General features: G+C 46.6%; 3 protein-coding genes across 14 annotated transcripts in view; 2 read left to right on the top strand and 1 right to left on the bottom strand.

The window, feature by feature from the left end:
• The window catches only part of LOC144111407 (WD repeat-containing protein 76-like), a 33,677-nt gene extending 28,403 nt beyond the window's left edge, over positions 1 to 5,274 (top strand). The window contains exons 13-14 of the mRNA XM_077644689.1: positions 2,595 to 2,648; positions 3,991 to 5,274. Of these exons, the coding sequence (XP_077500815.1) occupies positions 2,595 to 2,648; positions 3,991 to 4,246 (310 nt within the window). The 3' untranslated portion in view covers positions 4,247 to 5,274. The remainder of the gene's footprint in view (positions 1 to 2,594; positions 2,649 to 3,990) is intronic.
• A 152-nt stretch (positions 5,275 to 5,426) lies between these two features.
• LOC144111405 (uncharacterized) lies at positions 5,427 to 14,639 on the bottom strand. Its single transcript, XM_077644686.1, has 4 exons — positions 13,792 to 14,639; positions 12,871 to 12,994; positions 11,434 to 11,592; positions 5,427 to 9,034 (listed from the first exon to the last, which is right to left on the bottom strand). The coding sequence occupies exons 1-4, from the start codon at positions 13,981 to 13,983 to the stop codon at positions 6,618 to 6,620; spliced, it is 2,892 nt and encodes a 963-aa protein (XP_077500812.1). The 5' UTR covers positions 13,984 to 14,639; the 3' UTR covers positions 5,427 to 6,617.
• Positions 14,640 to 14,815: 176 nt separating this feature from the next.
• Positions 14,816 to 22,208, top strand: part of LOC144110542 (CAP-Gly domain-containing linker protein 4-like) — a 43,256-nt gene continuing 35,863 nt past the window's right edge. For 7 of the 12 annotated variants that reach the window (XM_077643550.1, XM_077643549.1, XM_077643553.1 and 4 more), the window contains exon 1: positions 20,004 to 20,175. The gene's annotated coding sequence lies outside the window, so the exon portion shown is untranslated. Of the gene's footprint in view, positions 15,103 to 15,176; positions 15,396 to 19,986; positions 20,176 to 22,208 lie in introns of those variants that run through there. The other 5 variants (XM_077643544.1, XM_077643548.1, XM_077643547.1 and 2 more) reach the window with 5 other exon arrangements.

Here is a 22,208-nt window from a genome sequence, read left to right as displayed (position 1 = left end):
AAGTGGCGAACACTTGGAGAGCGCGAAGTTTTGGCGTGCCAGAAGAACGGAAATACCACGCGGACAGAAGCGAGGGAAGCAGGCATTGGCACTGGAGCGGCAAGGCGCTTTCGAAGAAAAAAATGCGTGACACGGAAATTGTCACACTAAACGGTGTGACTCGGCTGACTCGCTGATACAAGCAGCTAATAGCCACCCGTCACCGCAGGCTTTCGCCGGGAGAGAGTGTATTATGCAATGCAGGCCTGTGGACAAAAGTCTGGATGATCTCCTTTCAAGCACGTCATACCCCGACACAGCACCCCTTCGGCGGCCCATGTGGCCGAGCCCCGCGGCGTCCTACTAAACGAGCTTACAATGCCATAGACTTGCATGGGGGTTTAGCGGGACTCTGGCGGCAGTCTGAATTATCCGAACTTACGAATTAACGGGGGCCGAATTAACGAGGTTTTACTGTATCTTAATTCTTTGTAGCTGATGTCTGGCGCTGAATTTTGCACTGGCAGCTGCAGCAGCTTTTCCGCCTGCAGAGCTTTTCTCGTGTCTCAGTTTCTTGAACTGGTGGCATTGTTTTTGTATAATTTACCTATGGCAGGTTTTCTTTGGGCAACTTCATTTTTTCAAATTATGCATGAACTGTGTGTCATTTTTCAGCTTTGCGAAGCAGGAAGATCTTGCAAGGAAGCTAGTTGTGTCATTTACTTTGCACCCCCTTTGCAAGCTACCTGAGCCATGTGCTTCGTTATCTTGCAATAGATGGAGCCAGTGCTTCTGTTAGCAGTGAAGCACTCATGACTTTTGCAAGCCTCGCTTTTATAGGCAATTGGTTTGTTAATTTCAAATGTAGGGCACAACTGCAATGGCCTAGTGGTTTGAACATCTGCCTTGTTTAAGGGGGGGGGGGGGGGGTTCAATCCTCTGTGCCGCTGGGCACTCGCTTGTAATGCAGTGGATACAAGCTTTCCCCTGGCCCAATATTAAGCTTCTTTGGGATGAAATGCTTGGCAAATGGAACTTTGTCCACACTTGAGTAGACAAAAGCACCCTCCACAGGTGTCCTTGTGTCATAAAAATTCATAATCATCATTAAATGTATAATTGCCACTTTCTCTTTGTTGCCGTGGTGCCATTAAACTTTAGTTCATTCATTCATTGAATCATTCATCTTGTCACTTTAATACATGTGGAAAGTGTTTTCAGCTTTTTCAATCAGTAACTAGGCATTTGCGAGTGTTCGATAATTCCGAATAATTGGTCGAATAGTAAAGTACGTACTTGAAATCTTGAAGTATTTGTCTCGAGTGACCAACGTTTCAGGAACTCTTGCTGCGTGTGGTTTTGGTTTAGTGTACCTCCTCCAGGATGGAATTGCGACGCACGCACAACCAAGGTCCCAACTCCGAGCTCGCTCCCAGATGTATGGCGGAGCCAGTGTGTGCATGCTCTGGTAACGGACGTGAGCAGGGAAAAGTGCGGTGCCTAGATCTGTGCCTGCCAAGTGTCTGCAACCACGCTACCAATGGTGCACCAATAGAGAGATTTTGCATAGTTTGATCCGCTTCCGTGTGCCACCAGTGTGGACGCGCTGATTGATCCTGGCGGGGCTGGCATGCAAACAGCTGGCCGGCACTTGGCTCCTTGTAGCGTGCTCAGGGCAGAAGCGGATCGCGCTATGCTAAAGTTATAATCTGAGGACGCCTGCCTCCCTTGACTTATGTGGAACTAGCCTGAGCTGACTGCAGCTGTCACAGCCGCTCTTCTCCGTGTGAAATTTTCTGAACAAGCGCAACGGCGTGAGCAATAAAGGGAGCTAGCATGAGACAAATGGAGGTGGGTGCCTTTTCGCAACGCCTGACATGATGGGGCCTAGCAGGTGTCATGTACTCACCGTTTAAAAGAAACAGCGCAATGATGCAGGTGCAATTAAGAGCAGCAGTTGCAGGTCCCACATATAGGTCTCATACTCTACAGATACGTTGGCACTCCTGTAGGTAGGCTGCCACAATTTTCAATGGCCATTTTTGCAAAAAGTTGACTCAGCTTCAAAGAGTAGGACAAAGCTTTAATGCATTTTCTTTTTTTGGTGTACTGGCCCTGTGTGTTTGAAAAGTAAGATTTCGAAAATGCCCATTGTGCCATTCGACCATTTTTGTGTGCCAGAAATGTTTGTAATATTTGCTTCGAAATTTTTCGAAGAAAATTGGCATTTGCTTCGAATTCGCTTCCAACCAAAAAAACCACTATTGGCACGTGCCTAGATGTAACGCACTAGTAGAGAAGGGTAATCATTTTGCTAAGTGACTTATCATCTTAACTTCCAAGCGATGCATGTGCCTAGTTGTTGTTTATACCTTTTTTAGCATTAATGTCAAATTTCTTCTAACTTTACTGTAGCCACACTTACGTGCTAGTTTTTCGATCAGTCTATTGAGCTGAACTGGCATGATTGACAGCTGAAGATTCCTTGTACCTGTACGCCATTCACAAGAGATGTCATTTGTGTGCTGATGCAGAAGCCATTGTTTGCGACTTGTTTATGGCTCACAAAAACCACGACAACCACTAATTTCCTCTGTATTTTTTTTTTCTTGTAGAATTGTCAACGACATTTCACCAACTGGAGAGATGAAGCAGCTGGTTTCACTGAAGTAAGCCATCTTTGTTGTTTTCATGATTGACCATTGTGTTTGAGTTAAGCATAGCTGTAACAGGGCTGCAGCAAAACATGTTTTCTCACTGATTTAAAACACCCAAATACCCAGATATTTCATGTTTTTTACAATTTTTTTAACCGTAGTGATGTTTTAGCATGTTACAATGTGATGCTGAAACTGCATGGCATAAGTGTATGCATAGCCTACTTGCGATTTACTTAAGTGTGTAATGTTGAACACTGTTCTTTAATCATGCTTTCCAGTCACCAACTAGCCCATTTGCAGATTGTTGGCCTAGCTGTTCTGTTTTTGTGCTCAACTACAGTAAAACCTAGTTTATTTGACTTCAAGGGAGTGGGAAAAAAACGTCAGAATTATTCGAATGTCTAATTTTTGAATTGCCCCCCAAAACTGCCAGAAACCATTCGTGTGAAAGCAAAACTTATTTGTGGGAACCTGGACAATTGGTATCTCTATTCAAGATGAAAACTGTGCGACAGCAACGATTTCTCGCAGTTCCATCAAATGTTTTAATTCGTGCACACTGTTGGGAGTGGTGGAAGCAGAACTCCTCCACAATGGCTGCCCCGTGGCAGGTTTATACCTCTCTTTTTCCCAGATTAATGATACCCGAATTACACCTTACACATTGATATGGCACACACGTGCACACACACACACACACACACACACACACACATACACACGCATCAATCCATTCAAGTACAATGAACCATCTCAGAAATCTAATTAATCTGGTTGAATTACCTAATCGCTAATTAGCATATTCATAATAGAATATGCACATATTTGTACATGTCCTTTAGACACCATACCAGGTAAAAGGCTACAACGCAGTCACCAGGTCCCCCTCTATCTTGCTTAAACCGATAAGCATTTGGGGCCTGTGGGTAGTGTTCCCGTCTCGCAATCGAAGGGTGGTGGGTTTGAATCCCACCCAATTCACCTCAGTTTAGTTTTCACTGCAGTTAATTTACTTTGTATATATAAACATCCTTCAGGTGTTCGTGTCCAACCTGAGCAATAATGTGGCCAATTTGCCTTTCACCATGCTGGTTCAACGCGTTGGCAAAGCAGCATATATGTACGGGAAGCAAGTTTGTGATCGCACTGGGGTGTCTGATTTACCCGCATGAGGTCATGTGATGTTGCTACTCTGATGATTTAGGCCTCTTTCGGAAACGCTAACACCAGTTTTTTGCGACACGAGGCCTTCAACGCCAGCGTGTTACTACGGTATTACTTGTGCCTCTTGAATTGCAACATGCAGCCCCGACAATCTGTTGCTAATGCACCAATCTTTCCATCCTCAAAGGCACAACAATTACACTGGCCGTTGGCTGACGCCGTTCAAGGCAGTTTGGATGCCTGGCTGCGATGAGCTGTTTCTGGTTGGCAGCATGGAGAACCCACGGCGCATCGAGGTCTACTCCAATCATGGGGCACTCGTTTGCAAGTTGATGGGCGAGAGCATCACATCAGTCTCCTCACTTGTAGATGTTCATCCCGAACGCCTCATTGTTGCCGGTGGAAATTCGAGCGGCAGAGTGCAGATTCTTGTTGAGCCATAGGGTAACTGCAACATCGCTCAACACCTCCGCCCACCACCGCCTGCCACCAACGCACACATTTTTTTTTTTTTTTGAAGTCTCATGGTCAAGCTGTACTTTTTGTGGATTGCTGGCTTATCCCATTATCTCAGTTTTAAAAAAAGATATGTTGGAAATAGCCAAAATGCAATTGGAACCAATTGGAATTCCATAGTTTCCAGTTGCTGCCAGTTGTGCATTCACCAGTTGCTGTTGGTCTTTTTAAAACTAGGCTTGGCACATGCTTTGCTGCAGCTTTGAATGCTTGTTGCATTATATAGGCAGGTTGTGTTTTGTTTTTATTTTCCTTCTGGTTGCCGGAGCTTTGCCAAAATGACTCTGGTTTTGTTTTCGTCGTTTTAAGCTTAACTGCCTGCATTGCTTCACTAAAGCGGGCACAGAAAAAAAAATCCTTTGCATTTTTTTTTACAGGAATTTTTTACTTCTCTCACACTTTTTTTCTCGTTTCTTCCTGAAATGTTAGTGAAGTATTAGTGCCCCTGTGACTGCATTATATGTGCAGCGCACGGGAGTTGAAGTGGCTTGCTTGTGAGTTTTTTATTTCCTTTTTTCTTAGTTTTATAACAGATAAACCACACTCATGGAATATTACTATTAATGCCTGTGTTTTCAATAGAACTTCAAGCAAGAACGTTGCTGTTTTAGTAATGACCAGAAAAAATCTGCTGTGAAGGCAGATAGCATGAATAAATAACTGTGTAGAAGTGTCAGCAACTTGCTCTGTGCAAGAGGTGGGCAGATGCAGAGGGAACAGATGGAGGCCACAGTGCTATGCATTCTACATTTAATTTTATGTTCCGTTTTTTGTTTGTTTCGTTTTATGTTATACTACTTCACTTTCCATTTTCTGCACCTCAGGAACTGATTAATGTACATAATTTTTGCATTTTGTGCATCCTCCCTTTTGTTACCTCGTCATTTATGTGCAGTTCACTCATGTCTTTGCGAACTGCTCTGCCTTTTGATGAATAAAGGTCCTTCACTGTTCATTTGAACCGAGTGAATTTGCACAGCCAGTGCTCAGAACTGTGTGAAAATTTCAGTGGCATTGTTGCCACTAGCTGGTTTTATGTGTAGAACGCATCACAATGTCACAGAAAGCACACATGCAACTGTGTGGATATGAAACAGTATCTGCCACTTAGTTTGCAACCTTTTATTTAAAATCTTTTTGACTTCTCACAGCATATTTTCCCCGTAGCATATTTTACACCAGCATTAACTCAGTGCATCCACAAAGTGGCGATTGCAACACTGTGCTGGAAGTGTATTCTGTTATTGAGACTTTTAGCAAAGCACATACCGCTACCACTGATCACTACCATGCGCCGTGAGTGCGCACATACCGTTTGGTCCTGCCATGGCAAGTGTGCCTGCAGCTGGCAGGCAATCTGTGCAAGCGCAGTGGTGGTGTGTGGGAGCAGTACACACTATGGCAAAAGTCTCCAGTATATGTTGCAGTGATAGATGCTTTGTCACATAAAAGTCCCTGCCCAGAGAACCAGAAAAGTAGCAATAACACGCATTCAACACAAAGAGAAAAGTGCCATTATTTCTCTTCCAGGATACTCTTTATTGAAGAAATAACCTTGGAAAGAAATGCATCTGGCACTAATTCTATCAATAGAACTAAAAGAGCACCAAGAAGGATAAGTTTTAATTTAAATTTAAAAATGCTCTTATGACGCAACAGAATGTCCCCATGGAAGAGGTGGTTGACTAGGCTGTCATTCACGGAAGATGGCGTGAACAGATAGGTAATCCCGCTATGTAACGTAAAGTGCGATATCACGGTAACAATATACAACTGTGTGCAAAGACTATTGGCACAGTATGACTGCAGTGTGTATACTAAAAGCAGTAATCTTCACGTATGGTACAGAGCTCGACTCTGTGCCATGTTAGCTTCCTTCTACTATGAAACCTGAAAAAATTGCACTTGGACAGCATTGTGACTTCAGCTTATGCGTTACTCATCAGATTCATCCAAGCTGTTGGACAAAATTAGCACTTGGAACACTTGTCGCACCACAGTCTCTCATGGCAAGTCTGGTTGTTCCTTTGATATAAAGGTTACGTATAAATCACCACACGAAACCAGAACAGCAGAGCATCTAGCGGCATGGGGCTTATGCAAAGCCGTTGCAAGTTGCGGCAATACAGCGTATTCCCCTAACACACAGCACCTAGCATGCCGCATTCGGCTGCAGTTATCAACTGTCAAGTTCTGCACACATACTTGTGTAGAGAAATGGCACGCTATGTAGTCTGTCTCCCAAAAATCCCACTGGCTGGTGCACACTAGCGGAGAATAATAAAGGAAAAGTGGTCTTCAAGATGTCGCACTGAGTCCTCTTGGGAACCTGTGCTTTCCCTTGAAGTGCAGGCCATTCTCGCCATTGGCACACATTGGTCTCAGCAGTGTGAAGTCGGCCTGGTCGTCACCATCATCGAGGTTCGCTAACTGGTAAAGCGACCGGTCGGGTGGCCCACCATCTGGAGCGTACTTTTCGCCACGTTTGGCTGTCGCCAGCCAGAGGGCGCCAAAGTTGAGGCAGCACAGCGTGACAACACTCACGTTGACGTACACCAGGACAGCTGGCTCACGCTCAATGAGGTGCCTTGCGAGAAACGGCAGTGCCATCTCTCCGAAAGCGGCGCCAAGCAGAACGACAGAAGCGGCGCGATTCGTCACACGCATGTGGCGCTCCAGCCAGGCGAGCGACGTCGGCAGGACAGACGCCATGCCGACACCCAAGACACCGATTCCCGTCCAGAGGAGGGACTCCATCCTGTCTGCACCAGCCACAAGGAGAACAGATGCAAGAAAGCAGATGCCGAGGTCGCCGAGAAGCATGTTCCGGCAGGACACCTTGATTGCAATGGGTATGGCAAGGAAACGTGCCGCTGCAAAGCTGCCCCAGAAAACATAGGTGAGCGCATAGCCTCCAGGGTGGCCGGCATATATTTTCAGCAGTTCGCCAACGGCGGCTTCCATTCCCATGTACAGGAAGAAGAAGAGTGAGCTGAGCAGGACCAGGCTGCGCTTGCCCGATGGGCCGGGCATCTTGATGTCCTCTTCCTGACGTGACCGAGAGTCACGTGGGCTCGTGCACAGAAACACAAGGAAGACCACAGACACGATAAACAGGTATGCTCCAAGGATGGCATAGACAAACTCAAGCTTCCCTATTCTGTTTTTCATGAACTTGTGAGTGATCCACGAGGTGAGACCTGTTTCCCCTGTTGGTGATGCCTGTTCAAGCAGTGTTGCCTTAGTAGTGAGCGAGGATGGCTTGTTGGAGATCTCTGCACTGCTCCCATTTGCCGCATTGTTCTCGACAGCACCGACTGCTGGCTGCATGGGCCTGGACGTTGTGCTTGGGCTAAGAGTTTCAGGGACCAAGCTTGATGGCTTGTGCGAAGTGTGCTGCTTTGGTTTTTCAGTGGCCAAATGCTCAATGCCTGGCTCATAGTTTGGCATGGCCTGTTCACTCTTGGTCGGCGCATAGACTGCAGTTGTTTCTTCAGAAGCAACAGTCGCACGAGTTGTGCTCATCACACTACCTTGCGTTGTAAATAAGTTAATAGCTTGGGTTGTGCTTTTGGTTTCAGTCGTGACCATACTTTTCATGGACTGATCAGACTGTTTGTGTGTGGTGTACACATCATGTTTTTCTGGCGCAGGATCTGTGACTAATGCCACATTTGGTTTGCCAGTTGTGGCAACACTAAATCGCTTGGTGGTTATCACTTGGCTTGTGCTCGGTTTTCTGGTGGTTGGATTACCAGTTGTCACTTCACTGGAAACTGTTGATGATGATATTGGGCCCACGCTTGATGGCACTTGTAACGTGGCATTAGTGCCTTCTTGGAGTGTGCTTTCACCTCCGGTTCCACTGGAATTGTTTGGTGCACTTGTTTCTGTTGATGCATTTCCATTGGAGCTGTGCGCCTTGCTGCTTTCATTCAATGCTGACAAAGGTGGTAACGCTGTCTGCGCCGACACTGGGACTGCTGAGCTCTGTTTTGACACAGGTGCTGGGGTTGGGCTGGTAGTTGAATTCGGTTTCAAAGACGTTGCATTGGTGTGCGTAGATGAATTGGTTGAATTGGGACTTGCTGCAACTGCAGGTCCTTTGGGTGCCTTTTTCTGAGATTTGCGATCCCACTTGTCCTCCTTCTTTGGGCCTTCAGCATAGAACGGCTTGGTCGGTTTCTTGGCCGGTGTAGTTGAGCTTGGGGCCGGTGTCGAAGACGTCGTTTGATTGCTGTTACTGCTCTCTATTCTTGAAGTGTCATTAGATTCAATGTTGGTTGAGTTCAAGAATGTGTGCTGTTCTGCTTCATCTCCAGCATCACTTTCATTGTGTTTGGAGATGTTCGTAGAGGATGGGAACTGAACGTAGGTGCTATTCATTGGCTCTTCACCGACGCTTCGCCGCGGTCTCGAGACAATGCCCGGCGGCAGCGGTGAGTTCAATAAGTGAGGCATAACATGCGAGTGGTGTCTGCTGACCACAATGCCATGGTGTATTCCGATTGGGGGGATGTTAGCATATGTCTCGAGTGCAAGGGAGGCATTGCCAAGGCTATATGTTGGTGATATTCTGCTCAGCGATGCAGGCGAGAGGAATGGCTCTGCAATCAGTGGAGCAACAAGGGCTCCAAGGGCAAAGCAGAAGTGCAGGGCCTGCATTAGTGGAGCACTGTGACGACCCCACAGGTCCAGGCACCAGACATTTCCACCTGCAATAAAGACGTTCAAAAGTGAATTTGAACAGCATAGCTTGTAGCGCAGTGCCTGAAAGACGTCTTCCTAGTTTTCTCGCTCTAGGCAAAGCTGCACAGTGCACAGCTACGGTTTAAGTGGATCTGTAATAAAATACAACTTAACTCTGTAGTAAAGTTCCACCTACATACAGAACTGCCACACAGAATTCCTCTGCGATAAAAAAAAAGTACTGCATTCGTTGTCAAAACTTTTCTTGTTACCTAAACAAGAAACTAACTGCAAGCTGAAGTGAAAAAAATATGGATGCCCCTGGCCTGTTTCATATAATCAAACAAAAACTTTGGACCTTTCTTAACGACATTCTTAAGGGGGAACACAGCTTTCAAATCATGGAAATCTTGAAAAAAAAATCAGATTTGGTATCTCTAAGGTCTTTTAATCACAACCCAAAAAATTTTCTGCGAAACGAGGCCACAGGTGTCTTAACAAAATATTTTTGTAACCGTAGGTGGCAAGAAACTGGCTGTAATCTCCGCAAAAATATTACATTTTCAAGCGCGATAGCTTGGCTTTTCCACTGCTGCTCACAGCAAGATTTCCATCACAGGAAAGCTGGTTTCACTGCAATTCTTTTGGTGAATACTTGCGTTTACAAGGCCCCCACAGCCAAAGACTGAACATTGCAGTTCCGGGGCATTTTGATGGGCATGAGCTGCTTGTACATTTTCAATGCCAGTTAACTCAAAAAAGTGTTTTATGACCTGACTGCTCAGCTTGCAGAAAGCATAGCACAATAAAGGCTTCATGGATTTTCATATGGTTCGTTACACTGTGTTCCTTTTTAAAATTTTTTATGCAGTGATGTTCTTATATTTTCGAAGTACTTTATCATTCTTATCCTTCACTAATTTGACATGATGATAATGAGTGAATTATGCAAGTGTGGATATAACACTGTAGAAAAACATCAGGCTGCTAAAAATATTTGGCTCTTTGGAAGTTTGGCATAGCAGTGAAGCATATAAAACTTTATAATGTCAAAACTACTTATGATATTGCAGTGAAATTTTCTATTTAAGCATTCAGTGGACTTCCAATAGTCATGCCAAATTTCACTGCACCTTGCAAAAAAATAAATTTCACTACCAAAACCACGCCCCACTCCCTTAAAGAAGAAAATGTGATATAATTTCAAAGTCGGCCTACCCAGGAAAATGGATTAATGTGGATTAGTGGGTGGATTAAGGTTGACCAGTGGGTCAGGCTAGTATGATCCTGTAGGATAATCCAACAGAAGGTACTGCAACATTGTAGCACTGATGATGTCACGGCCCAGTCGACCAATCAGGGAGTTTAGTTACGGAGAACGTGGGCGGTTTTTGCAAGATGACAACCTAAATGCTATTGCATGGATAAAAAACTGATTTCTTTTAGCTGTTGTGGTTGCTCAGCAGAGTAATACAGGGCACCAAGGACCATGGCCCACTGTTGCCAACTGTTGTTTTTTAACTACTCTGCAAGAAACCGAGTAGTGAAACATGAGATGCTACTATCTTCTCTGCTCCAACTTTCGTGTACTTTTTGTGACACTTTCTCCTGTCTTTTTCTGCGGGCTTTACGCAACGCTTTTTTTGATACATATATAGAAAGCACATAAGGAATAGAAAATTGCCATCTGTCGCCCAATAGCAGTCTGAGTGGGTGGCAGTAATAGGGCCTCTGTGAGGTACACCTCTGAGGGAAACTGGGAAGGAGATTAATGGACACAGGAAAGGTGTTTTACACCTCCTCTAGCTTGCCATTTACAATGTCTTGCACAAGAAAGCATCGCCCCTAAGATTATGCAACAGCTTGCACACAGCAGATTCTCGTATATGCATACATGAGAAAACATTTACCATATGTTACTCCAACTAGAATAAGCTGTTGGGCCTGTTGGCATTGCATTGTATTCAGAAGTACATAGCAGCACGGAACAGAGCACAAAAAAAACAAACATGAAGGCAAACAAGCGCTGAACTTCAACTTTAATTTGGAAGATTGCCAAACCACCGCTTATATACCCACAGAAACAAAACACCCATGAGGGTTACAAAAAATAAAACACGTGGTGAAAGGGAGGTGTTGCAGACAAAAGCAAAACATTGAGCAGCAGAACAGATGACACTGCCAAGACACAGCCAAGTTCAGCCCAACAGCTAGTACTTCTGCTGCCAAGATTCTATGCCGATGTTTCATTTTGCCTGTGATACCTCACTTTGCCACGTGTTTACATTTCTTGTAACCCTGGTGGGAGTTTAGTTTCCGTGGGTATGTATGCAGTGGGTTGGCATTTCTCCAAATTAATGTTGAAGTTCAGCGCTTGCTATACATAAATGTTAAAAAGAAATGGAATATGTCAAGGTTTGGTTACCTGTATCTAGGAACCCCATGGTGATGCCAGTAATGGCCGAGCATGCCATGAGGGTAGCCAGCTGGGCACAGAAGGGCATCACTATAATGCCAATGGACGTAGCGAAAATACTGAGGAACAGCAGGAACTGTCTGTTGTACCAGTCGAATAAAAATCCACCTGGACAGAGAAAAATGCAAGGAAAAATTGTGTAATCACTCTGCAATTATAAACAACCTCTGGCCTATCCCTTTACTTTGACAGACGTTTACCAGAAAAAAAGAATAAGTGTGAACCTATAGTATCGCATAACTGAAGCTAACTTCCAATTAGCCTCTTTTACAAGATGTCATGCCCTCTGGGGATTGCATGAAAGTGTCCACTATATGGAAAAGTGGTTGAAGAGGCATGCTATTGAAGACAGCATGTGCGATCTACTTTCACGAAGTGCCAACTGCGGATACGAAGTGGCAGGTGTGCACGTGCAACAGCTGCTTGCACCGGTCGATAAAATCTGGTAGTTTGTTTTCAACCATTGGAGTATGAGAAAGGTGTGCATCTGAAAAAGGCCATGTCAGTCAAAAAGATTGATCAGGAACTGAATGACATCAAGATTCCGCCAAAAGCACTTGCGTATGCCTGCATAAAACAGGCATACCAAAGTCAGGATCCCTCTACTTTTTATACATCGTGGGCTGCATTTCTGCCACTTCAACAATCAACCATGTGTGTCATTTGCAGTCCAACCGTAGATGTGTCAGTGGACAGACTGCACCCATACTCGTGTCAATGGCATGCAAAGTTCCAACATTTTGTGGTTAGGTATACAATGCTGATCAGCTAGTCAAACGTTAAGGGGTGAAACCCCTGTGGCTCTTAGCACCCTTTAGTTTGAAGACCTGAGATTTGAACAAAAAGGAATGGGCTTAAGGGGGGTAATACAAAACTTTTCATACAGGCAAGCCTTGCACTGGACTAACAGGGGACACAGGAGAGTGATGGAAGCCTGCTTTGCTCTTCCTAAAGTTAGTTTTCCTGTTCAAGTTTTCGTTGTGCATACCAGTTTTCACACTGGCAACAAAAATTGCTAGCACTTTGCATTTAATCACGATTCACAGTTATGGACAACATACAATGTTGAAAACCTGGATATTCATAACCGCAAGCCCTTTATTACCTAGCATGCACTAATAACATAACACCATAGCAGTCACATTGTTTCTATAGAATGTGAACATGTTTGACACTTGCATTTCATTCTTAAAATCTTCTGTTTCGTCACTGACACCACACGCCACTAAGGGTAAAGATAAAATTAGCTTAAACAGTGCACGGAAAAAGACAACTTGCAGAGCATGGTGCACATACTTTTTCTGACACACTGTTTCGCCGAAATTCTTTGGCTTTGATTTAAAAAATTTCAATGACAACACATTACTCAGAAAAAAAGAAAGTTACCTATAAGGCAGCCGAATATATAGCCACCATAGCGTGCTGTATAGATGTGTTTTATGTCGGCCTCAGAATTGGTTCTCCTCTGAAGGTCTTGGATCGTTGCTGTTGGTATGGCAAAGCAGAGTCCCTGTGAAATTGAGCAAACACGCTTAATGGAATTTTAGCATGAAAAGGGGGAAGCGGAAAAACTGGAACACACAAGGAGATCAGGTACATAACATGAAATAGCACAAATAACCTTCTCCTACACTATTATTACAAGGTCATAAACTGCTGTGGGCAAAATAGAAATGATAAGGGCTTTTATCTGAATGTAAGACGGGAGGGTGCTGCCAAGCCAATAAACACTTTGATAACAGGCTGCCAATACTTGACAGCATGATAACCTACATACTAGTTTTGTGGCAATTGTACCCCTGTCACTCAAAAGACTAGATTCGGTCTTTTTACAAGCTGCCAGCGTAAGATGAATGGCTTTGTTGTTGCTCGCACTGCTTCCATCTACAGAAGGGCAGAAGGGCGCCTCTCTCCCATTTCTCAAACATCAGAATGCGTATATAACTGGAAGGTTTGTTTTTCGGCATTCTTTGGAAGCTAGCACCGTCTGGGGTGACGTTCCCATAAGCCCGTTGAAAACCGGTTAAGTGAGATACACGACACTGAGCCTCAAAAAATGGGACAAGCGCGCGGTATCCAACAAGAATTTTTGTCGCAAACAAAGCTGTTTCATACAAAACGAAAGCCTCGTTCGTTCTCAGTACGGGCACTATCAAACAAGCGTGCACACTAACAGTTTAGACTGTTCCAGCCATGATTCCGACGCAAATTGAAAGGTCCGGTGTGCGATTTTGGCATTCGTGGAAGGCTGCCGCTCGTCGCTATCGTTACAGGCTACCGGCGATTGCGTAAATGCGGTCGACTCACCAAGCCAAAGAACGACAGACACAGGTTGACAGTCCGAGCGACCGTCAGACGGCCTCCAGAGTTCACGGCGTGGTTTCTGGACACAACGCCGTGGCGAGACGAGAGCTTGTTCGTAAGTAGACCGGTCTGATCAAAGACCAGCTCTTCCTCGTCGTCGCTGCGCTGGAAGGAGTCCCTCGTCGAAGCCATCATTTTGAGCTGTGTGTAGTACACGAATCCGATCGGCCGAGCGCGGCGACTCCCAAACGACGTGTGAACGCCTCTTCACATCGTAACGATCGCGGCACAGATGGAGACGCTCCTTCAGCACCTCTTTACGGGTCGGCCTGCTTCTGACGCAGTAAAACGCTGATTGACGTTGAGCATCGTCGTAAACGCGGCACACACCGCACCGAGGAAAGGGTAACGAAACTGTTCCGCGCAGGGTGATCAGCTGGACGAGGCTCCCGGCGACTTTCCACGCCGGTCGGAGATGAGGCAAATTATTCGCCGACGCGTAATCGATGCCTCCGGGGTTGGGTCAAGCGAACTACGCCTCCGTTCTTTCGTTGATTACGCGCAGTGAGCCGCAGTGGGCTCCTGCCAAGATGCTCGCTGCTGGTTTCCCTTTCTCTCCTGTTATCTCTCCCTCTCTCTCATGCAGTGTTGCTCGACGTCTCACCGCTTGCTTCCAAGTTAGGTCGGTAGGCAGAGAGTTGGCGGCTCGGTAGCCTCCATAAAGACATTATTCTTTGTCGTCCTCTTGTTTGTCTCATTGTTTCACGTACGAGCATGCTCAAGGCACATCTGCGCCGCCGTCTTTGCTGCTGCCACCACCGCCGACGCCGCCGAAATGCGGGGAGAGCCTCGAAAAGGGGCAACGCAACGGCGTACGCAGGCTGTCGGGCAGCTGTGCGTGTTTCCCTTGTCGCCGTGCTTGTTACGCAAATAGAACGGGATTGGGAACACCTTGTTCCTCGCATCTGCCAAAGGCTTTGAGAACAATAAAGGAAAAGTGAATGCCAGCTGCTTGCGAGCACGAAAACGCAGCTCATGTCGCTGATCTGACACGCGTGCCCGCGCTCACACGACATTCGTTCTTGTAACATTTATGTTTTCTTTGCTATTTTCTTATCTTAGCTGTCAGACTCGAAACCTTTATATATAGGTTTTTGGGAGACACGCCTCAGTGTAACTGAATGCGTATTCGTCATTGTCTTGAACCAGTGCCACTAAACCAAAATTCGAGCGCCATTTTGAAGTCGCGCGCGGCAATTATCGTGTAATGCAAGAGCTAGGTCGATTGACAGCAGCAGGATTTTCATAGGAAAAGTAAGTGATATCCTTTTCTCTCATGAGTTGGCGACGATATACAGGGACAGTATTGTTTTTTTTTTTTTTTTCAGAAGGCACGCATCTCACGACCGCAAACAATTGATCGTTCACCGAGGCCACGCTATGCACGTTCTCGAGGTCTTGTAGACGAACTTAATAGCGTGAGGTCACGATCAGGGCTTCTCTGCTCAGTGCCTACCGCCTAAGAATATTAAATTTAGTCTGGACGCGGCATCGGTCTCGCGGTTTCTTTACATGTCTCGATCGTGTGCGGCGCTTCACTGCAGCAAGTAAGCATGCTGTTTTCCCTTTTGTGGGCGCCTTGCTCAGTAAGATATGCATAATTCCGAGGCTTGTAAAGCGTTACCCTACCCTGCATGTCTAAGTGAATATCACGTGTTTGAACGCATGATTGTTACAGTATATCGCGTTTCTTTTTTCTGAAAGAACTCCTCAACGTTACGGAGATGTCGAGAACCGCCAGAGCATGCCCTCCTCTGTATATCATGCCCATATTTCGAGTTTCTTTTGGTATGCTGCATGACTATGTAGACAGGCACGATTGTACCGGGTGCAAGCCCCTGCCGGGACAAATTAAAATTTTTCTTCGGCTGCTAAGTGTATACATATACTTGTGCAATACAATTACACCCTATATACCCCTCTCCTCTAAATTCCCATAAGTACAGCCAAGGAGGTAAATGAAGAGAAAAGTAGCACAAAAATCAGCATCCGCCATATGACCGTAAATTTAAGCAAACCCTGTTAAGCAATAAGTTCTCTCAATCAAATGTAATTTCTGATTAAGGGTTTTTTGCGACTTTATCAGGTAAAATGAAAGCCGCTGCATTATGTCGTGCATTGTCGGCGATTATGTATTTTGAATCGGAATGTGAGGCCTCGAGAGCAATATAGCGACCTCTTATGCTTGTGTTGCACTGCGGGCTCTGAAGCTTATGCCATTAACTGTGCGACGAAGGGAAGAAGACAGCCGAGGGAGAGTTAGTATCTGGGCCCTGTTCCTTTCATCTGGTGTGGGGTGGCACCATTATTTTTATTTCTTTTTAGCCTGCATGCCCACCATATTTTATGTTCATTTACACCCCCCCCCCCAAAAAAAAATGAATATGCTCATTTTACACCAGTCTCCAAGGGGTAGAGGAGTTGCAGCGGTCGCCGTAACTTAATTCCGGATGGCATCTTGATTGCACACGAATGCACGTGGCAATCTCGGCCTTTGAATAACTCGACGACGCGAGCGGTCTTTCATGGATGTTTTAGTGCGTTATCGTCGTGGACAAGTAGACGAGAGTGCGTGCTGGGTTTACTGCAGGTGTTGGGCCGACCGAAGCAGTGGCCGAAGGAATGCGGGCCGAGTTTGCTTCAGGGAGGGCGGTCAGCCTCTTGCCGGCGGGGACGGCGCTAAAACCAGTGTTGTAAGTTAGCGGTCGGGAGTTAATGGTGGCTTCTACATCGGTCAATACGGGGGCAAGTAGGTAGACAAACTTTAATTAATAAAATCAGGGGAATGTTTGTGTTGTGTTGGGTTTAATGACGCATAAGCAGCTATCATGCATGCGCCAAAGGGGAATGTTTCTTGAGGCTTGTGGTTGGGGTCTTCATTCCAGGGGTCCACTGGCTTTAGCTGTCAGACGGACCTGTTTTATGAGGGCTGTTTGGTCCTCGATACGATCGTTGGTCAGCGTCGCCTCCCACCGCTCAAATGACGTGTACCGAGTCCGTAAGTGGCTCGCGTTTGGCCCCGTATCCCCACGAAATGTGGAATAGTATTGGGCGGGCCTGACACCGTGGGCATGTGTCAGGGTGTAGTGTTGGGTGCATGAGGTGAAGTTTGTGGAGATGAGGGAAAATGTTCGTTTGGATCTGACGCCAGGAGATATAGCGCCCTCGGTGTCTATAATTTTTTGTGAGGAGGATGGTATTTTCGGCGCTGGAGACGCTGGAACTCTATAAGCATTCGTTACACGTAAAGGGGATGAACTGGAATGCGCTGGATGGCCCCGCTCGAGCTATAGAGCTTGCGCCCTTTCATTTCCGTCTAATCACTCGTGACGTGTAATCTGGTGGTGTTTATTGAAGGGATGGGTATACCCATGAGTCGAGCGACGTGTCTTGGGACGCGTCCTCGCAGGAAGTTTCGGCAGGCTTGCTGCGAATCCGTGATCACATGTGCGCTGCTCTCTTAATTGCGTGTCGCAGTGCCGTATGGCAAGTGCAACAGCGGCGGTTTCCGCCGCCGCGGGAGAGTCGGCATGACGGAGGTAGCGAGCAGCTGGGATAGTTGGTAATTCATCGCTACAACCGCGTATTTATTGTGTTCCAGGTATGCCGCGGCGCCCACGTATACACCGCGCTAGCGGTGGTGGCAAGTCGCTTGCGTAGGTAGGAAATTCTTGCTTTGCGCCTGCCGGTGTGGACATCTTTGAACATATGCGGACCTACTTTGATTTTATTTCTTATAGTAGTTTCCCTAGGGAGGATTGAGAATCCAGGGATCGTACATGTCCGCTGTCGTGCCTACACGCCTGAGAAGGACGTGGCCGGCTTGTGTTTGTCGGAGTCGGATTGTCTGTGACGCGAGGATTGCTTCCTGGAGTTCGGAGTATGTGTTGGAAAGGCCAAGGGCGTGAAGTTTTTCTGTTGAGGTGCTGTGCGGAAGATTAAGCGCCGTTGTTTTATATGCCCCTCTATGATGGTGTCAATATGTTCTTCCTATTTCGTGGTCTTGCGAAAAGGAAGTCCGTACGTTTTTCTACTGAGGACTAGCGATTGAACTAATCGCAACCTGTCCTCGCATATGCCTTGGCGATGTCGAGTGATGCGACTAATCATGCGGGCTATTTGAGTAGTGGTGGTTTTAAGCGTTCGAATGCTGTGGGTAGCCTTGAGGTTGCTATGGGTTCAAAGTCCAAGTATCCGGATAACCTCCACTTCCTTTATGGTCTGCAGACCATAAGAAGGGCATGCCCTTCTATCGTAAGGTTGATCGGGCCCGGTGATTTGTATCGTGGATTATGAACCCGTATTACTTCGGACTTCTCTGGGGAGAAGTGAACACCGCTTTTAGGGGCAAAATTTTCCGCTACTTGTGCTGCTTCCTGTAGCGGGGCCTAAGGAGTCTTTAGGGGTCCATATATCGTTACATCATCAGCATACAATGTACATCCGATATTGGGGAGTGTTTGGAGCTGCTGAGCGAGTCTGAGCATCGCGGTGTTGAAGACCAAGAGTGATATGATAGATCCCTGCGGCGTGCCTTTGTGTGGCATTTCTAGAGCCTCGGAACGTGTTTGGCCTATGCCTATCGTCGCTGTGCGTCCCGTAAAGAGTGCTCGTACGTAGGAAAAGCCCTTTTCGCCACAGTTAAGGTCGATGATGTCTTGAAGGATTGCTTCGAGCGAGATGTTATTAAAGGCGCCTTCTAGGGCCAAAATGATGTGTTCGTGACCTTTGGAGATATTTGTGAGGACCTCTTTTCTTATTGGGAGGAAAGCGTCTTGAGCCAAGAGGCCCTGCCGAAGCCCAATCATGGTTAGGAGAAAGATGTCGTTGTCCTCGATGTAATTTTGAAGGCGGATGTGGACGACCCGTTCGTAGAGTTTGCCTAAGCAAGACGTTAAGGAAATTGGGCGCAGTGCGTCCGATGTATGCTTCTTGCCTGGCTTGGGAATGGTGATAGTGTCAGCGTGTCGCCAGTCCTGGGGCACTACTCCTTTGTCCCAGAGTTCATTGTTGAGTAGTCCGTGAGAGCCTGAATATCCTCGTTCAATGACTGTACCGCTTTCATGCACTCCATGTGGCTGCAAGCGACGGGCTCCAGTCGGCGTTGGGTTGAACGACCTAGTTTTCGTGCATGTTTTGTGAAAGAAGAGATATTACTCATCTTATGTTTTCCTATACATTTCGCTGAGTGTAGTATGAAAGCATCTCAAGCGAATTTTGCGAGCCTCTTCCTACATTTATCTCCCAGCTTATTCTCTGGAGCCCTACTACTAACAGTGATGTTGCTTTCCCGCGGCGTGTCGATGGGCCGGAGTGTGAAAAAAGTTCATGTCCTTAAACAACAATGCGCACTGTTAACCGATATATTTGTTACAAGCTGTCGCAAAAAAATTAGAGATCACTGCGGCTAGCCGCATTGGAAGAATGCGAAAGCGCGCTGACGCCTCGTAGACATTGGTCGCCTTTCAAATTTGGCGCCATTGTTATTTTCTCGTTAACTTTATTGATTGGTTATCTATAAACTCTGATTATACTCTCGTTTCATAATAATAATAATTGGTTTTTGGGGAAAGGAAATGGCGTAATATCTGTCTCATATATCGTTTGACACCTGAACCGCGCCGTAAGGGAAGGGATAAAGGAGGGAGTGAAAGAAGAAAGCAAGGAAGAGGTGCCGTAGTGGAGGGCTCCGGAATAATTTCGAGGTGGTCGATCTTTAACGTACGTGCACTGATATCGCACAGCACACGGGCGCCTTAGCGTTTTGCCTCCATAAAAACGCGGCCGCCGGGGTCGGGTTCGAGCCCGGGAACTCCGGATCAGTAGCCGAGCGCCCTAACCACTGAGGCACCGCGGCGGCTGAAAACAGAAAATTGTTTTTTTGGGGAAACAAAAGGCGCAATATCTGTCTCACATCTCGACGGACACATGAACTGCGCCGTAAGGGAAGGGATAAAGGTGGGAGTGAAAAAGAAAGGAAGAAAGTTGTGCCGTAGTGGTGGGTTCCCAAGCGGGTGGGCGCAAGTTTTGCACTTTAGCCATTAGGTTCAGTAAATAGACTAAATAAAGCAGAATAAAGACTGAAAGAGCCAAAAGAAAAGGCAAAAACAGGTGCCGCCATCTGTCGTCAAGTGTGCCAAGTACGGGACGAGCGTCTCGGTTGTCGGCCTGTTCTCGTTTTGCTCGACCGCTCCGCGCACGGTGTTAGCGACCTCGCCATGTAATGCGTTGCTTCTGTTGACCAACTTGGCAAAACGCGGGTCACCTGCGCACCGACTTCATTGGCGCAAGAACTGCGCCCGATTTCCGCACACCGGAAGGCCTTAGGCAAGTAGCAGTTACATGTGCTAAAAACAGCACTTTCGTGCTGGCGCAAATCTGGCATTTCGTGCCGCTATAGCTTTACGCTGCTTTCGAAACTGCTTGTGCTTTCGGTGTGTTTGTTGCGCTGCTCGGAATCTACAGGAAGCATTGCTTTCATGATGTTGCGCTTGGTACTGCCCGCTGCCTTGCTTGCGGCCACCTCAATCCATGCTGCCGGTAACGCTTCGTTCGGTTGCGTCAGTGTGCGGTGTGTTTGCTTTTTCGATCGTGGCTTATGGGTGTTTTGCGCTCGCGAGTTTCTTTCTGGGATCGCATTGGTGGCGAAGCGCCAATATTGGAGTGCCCTGAACGGCACTGCAACGCAGAATGATGACAAGAAGAAAATTCTCGCGTATTCGTGGATAGGTGTACGTTCTGCGCGTGCCGTATTTTGTCTCTGGCAAATAAATGCTTCTGAACGACAAGAAGTGTTTTCTTTTTATGCTTTCCGTATACCGTTTGTTCTGTCACGAAGAGAATGACGCTGGCGGGTGCTATACGGTTGACTGATCTGAAACTCGATCGCAGGTAGGGAGCTCTTTTAACGCGACAGCGTTTAAGGCCCGTTACGCAGAAAATCTGGCGTTGTCGGCGTCGCATTGTGAGCGGTAAATAGGGTGGCCCAGGCAGCCACTCCCGGAGAAGCAACCTAGGTCATGTGACCTTGTGGGCCATCACAACCTACCGATCGGATATGAAGAAACAAACACTCGCCAAAGTCACAAGAAAGAACATAAAAAGCATTGACGTTTCGGCACTGCTACGCATGGGTGCCTTATTCACAACAAGATGAAAATGAGATCGGCTGCTGCTTATGTAGGAAAAACGTTACGTATCATGCGGATGTATATCTCGGCTAATTTGCCCCGTGCCCTGTTAATCGCTTGGCTTGTCATTTGTACGTGAAGGGATTCCTTGAGCAGGCGAGTAGATAGATTTTTTTTGTTCAAGTATGCGCGTGGCATCCCAGTCAATCAAGTGGCCCGCGTTTTGCTGGTGTTCAGCAAGAGTGTTGGAAGTCACTTTTTCGTTCCTGACGTCATGCTGGTGTTCTTTGAAACGTCTTTTGAAGTCCCCTGTTTTGCCTATATAGGCTGCACCGCATCCTTTGCAAGGCTTTTTTAAACGACCCCAGGGTAGTTTGTCTTTTCAAGCGGGTCCTTTACCCATACCAAATGGCTTCCGAGCTTGCTGGATGGGACATGGGCAACTTGGATGTCGCAGTCAGCCAATATCCGGCATAACGTATCGCTGACACAAGGGGCATATGGGATGGCTGCACGTTTTTTCTTTTTGGCTGCTTTTGCTTTGGCTAGAGGGGCCGCAGTGTGTTGTTCTTGTGACTGGAGTACTTGGCGCGCATATCCGTTTTTTGCCAGCTCCTTTCTTATGCGGCGGATCTCACGAGTTCTTTTGCATGGGCTTGAACAAAGCTTGAAGGCCCGATTGTAAAGCGCTGTAGCAGCTGAGCGTTTCTGCCCTATTGAGTGTGCAGAAAGAAAATTCAGGTACTTCCCTGTGTGGGTGGGCTTCCTGTACACGCTAGTCGTGATGCCGTTTGCTGTTTGCTTGAAGAGGATGTCAATGAATGGGAGGCGCCCATTGTTCTCTCCTTCTATAGTGAATTGTACGCTTTCTTGAAACGAGTTCAGGTGCCATAGAAACTTTTCCGTATCCTGTCATCAGATGATGCAGAAACAGTTGTCAATGTACCGCAGAAAAGCCTTGGTGGTGGGTCGAACGACGCAAGCGCATGACTCTCGATCACTTCTAGGGCCAGGTTGGAACAGAATACGGAAATGGAGGCACCCACTGCTGTCCCAAAGACTGCTTGTATAATGTCTTGTTGAACACAAAGTATGTGTTTGACAGGCAGAATTTTAGGGGCCGGCACAGGTCGTCTGTTTCGATGGCCGTACGTTCCAGCAGAGATAGGTCATTGTTCAGGGCATTTCTGCAACATTCGACTGCGAACTCCACTGGCACGCATGTAAACA

The sequence above is a fragment of the Amblyomma americanum genome, chromosome 11 (genome assembly GCF_052857255.1).
Source record: "Amblyomma americanum isolate KBUSLIRL-KWMA chromosome 11, ASM5285725v1, whole genome shotgun sequence".
Lineage (NCBI taxonomy): Eukaryota > Metazoa > Arthropoda > Arachnida > Ixodida > Ixodidae > Amblyomma > Amblyomma americanum.
The sequence above is the reverse complement of the archived record's forward strand: the minus strand, read 5'-3'. Positions and strand labels throughout refer to the sequence as shown.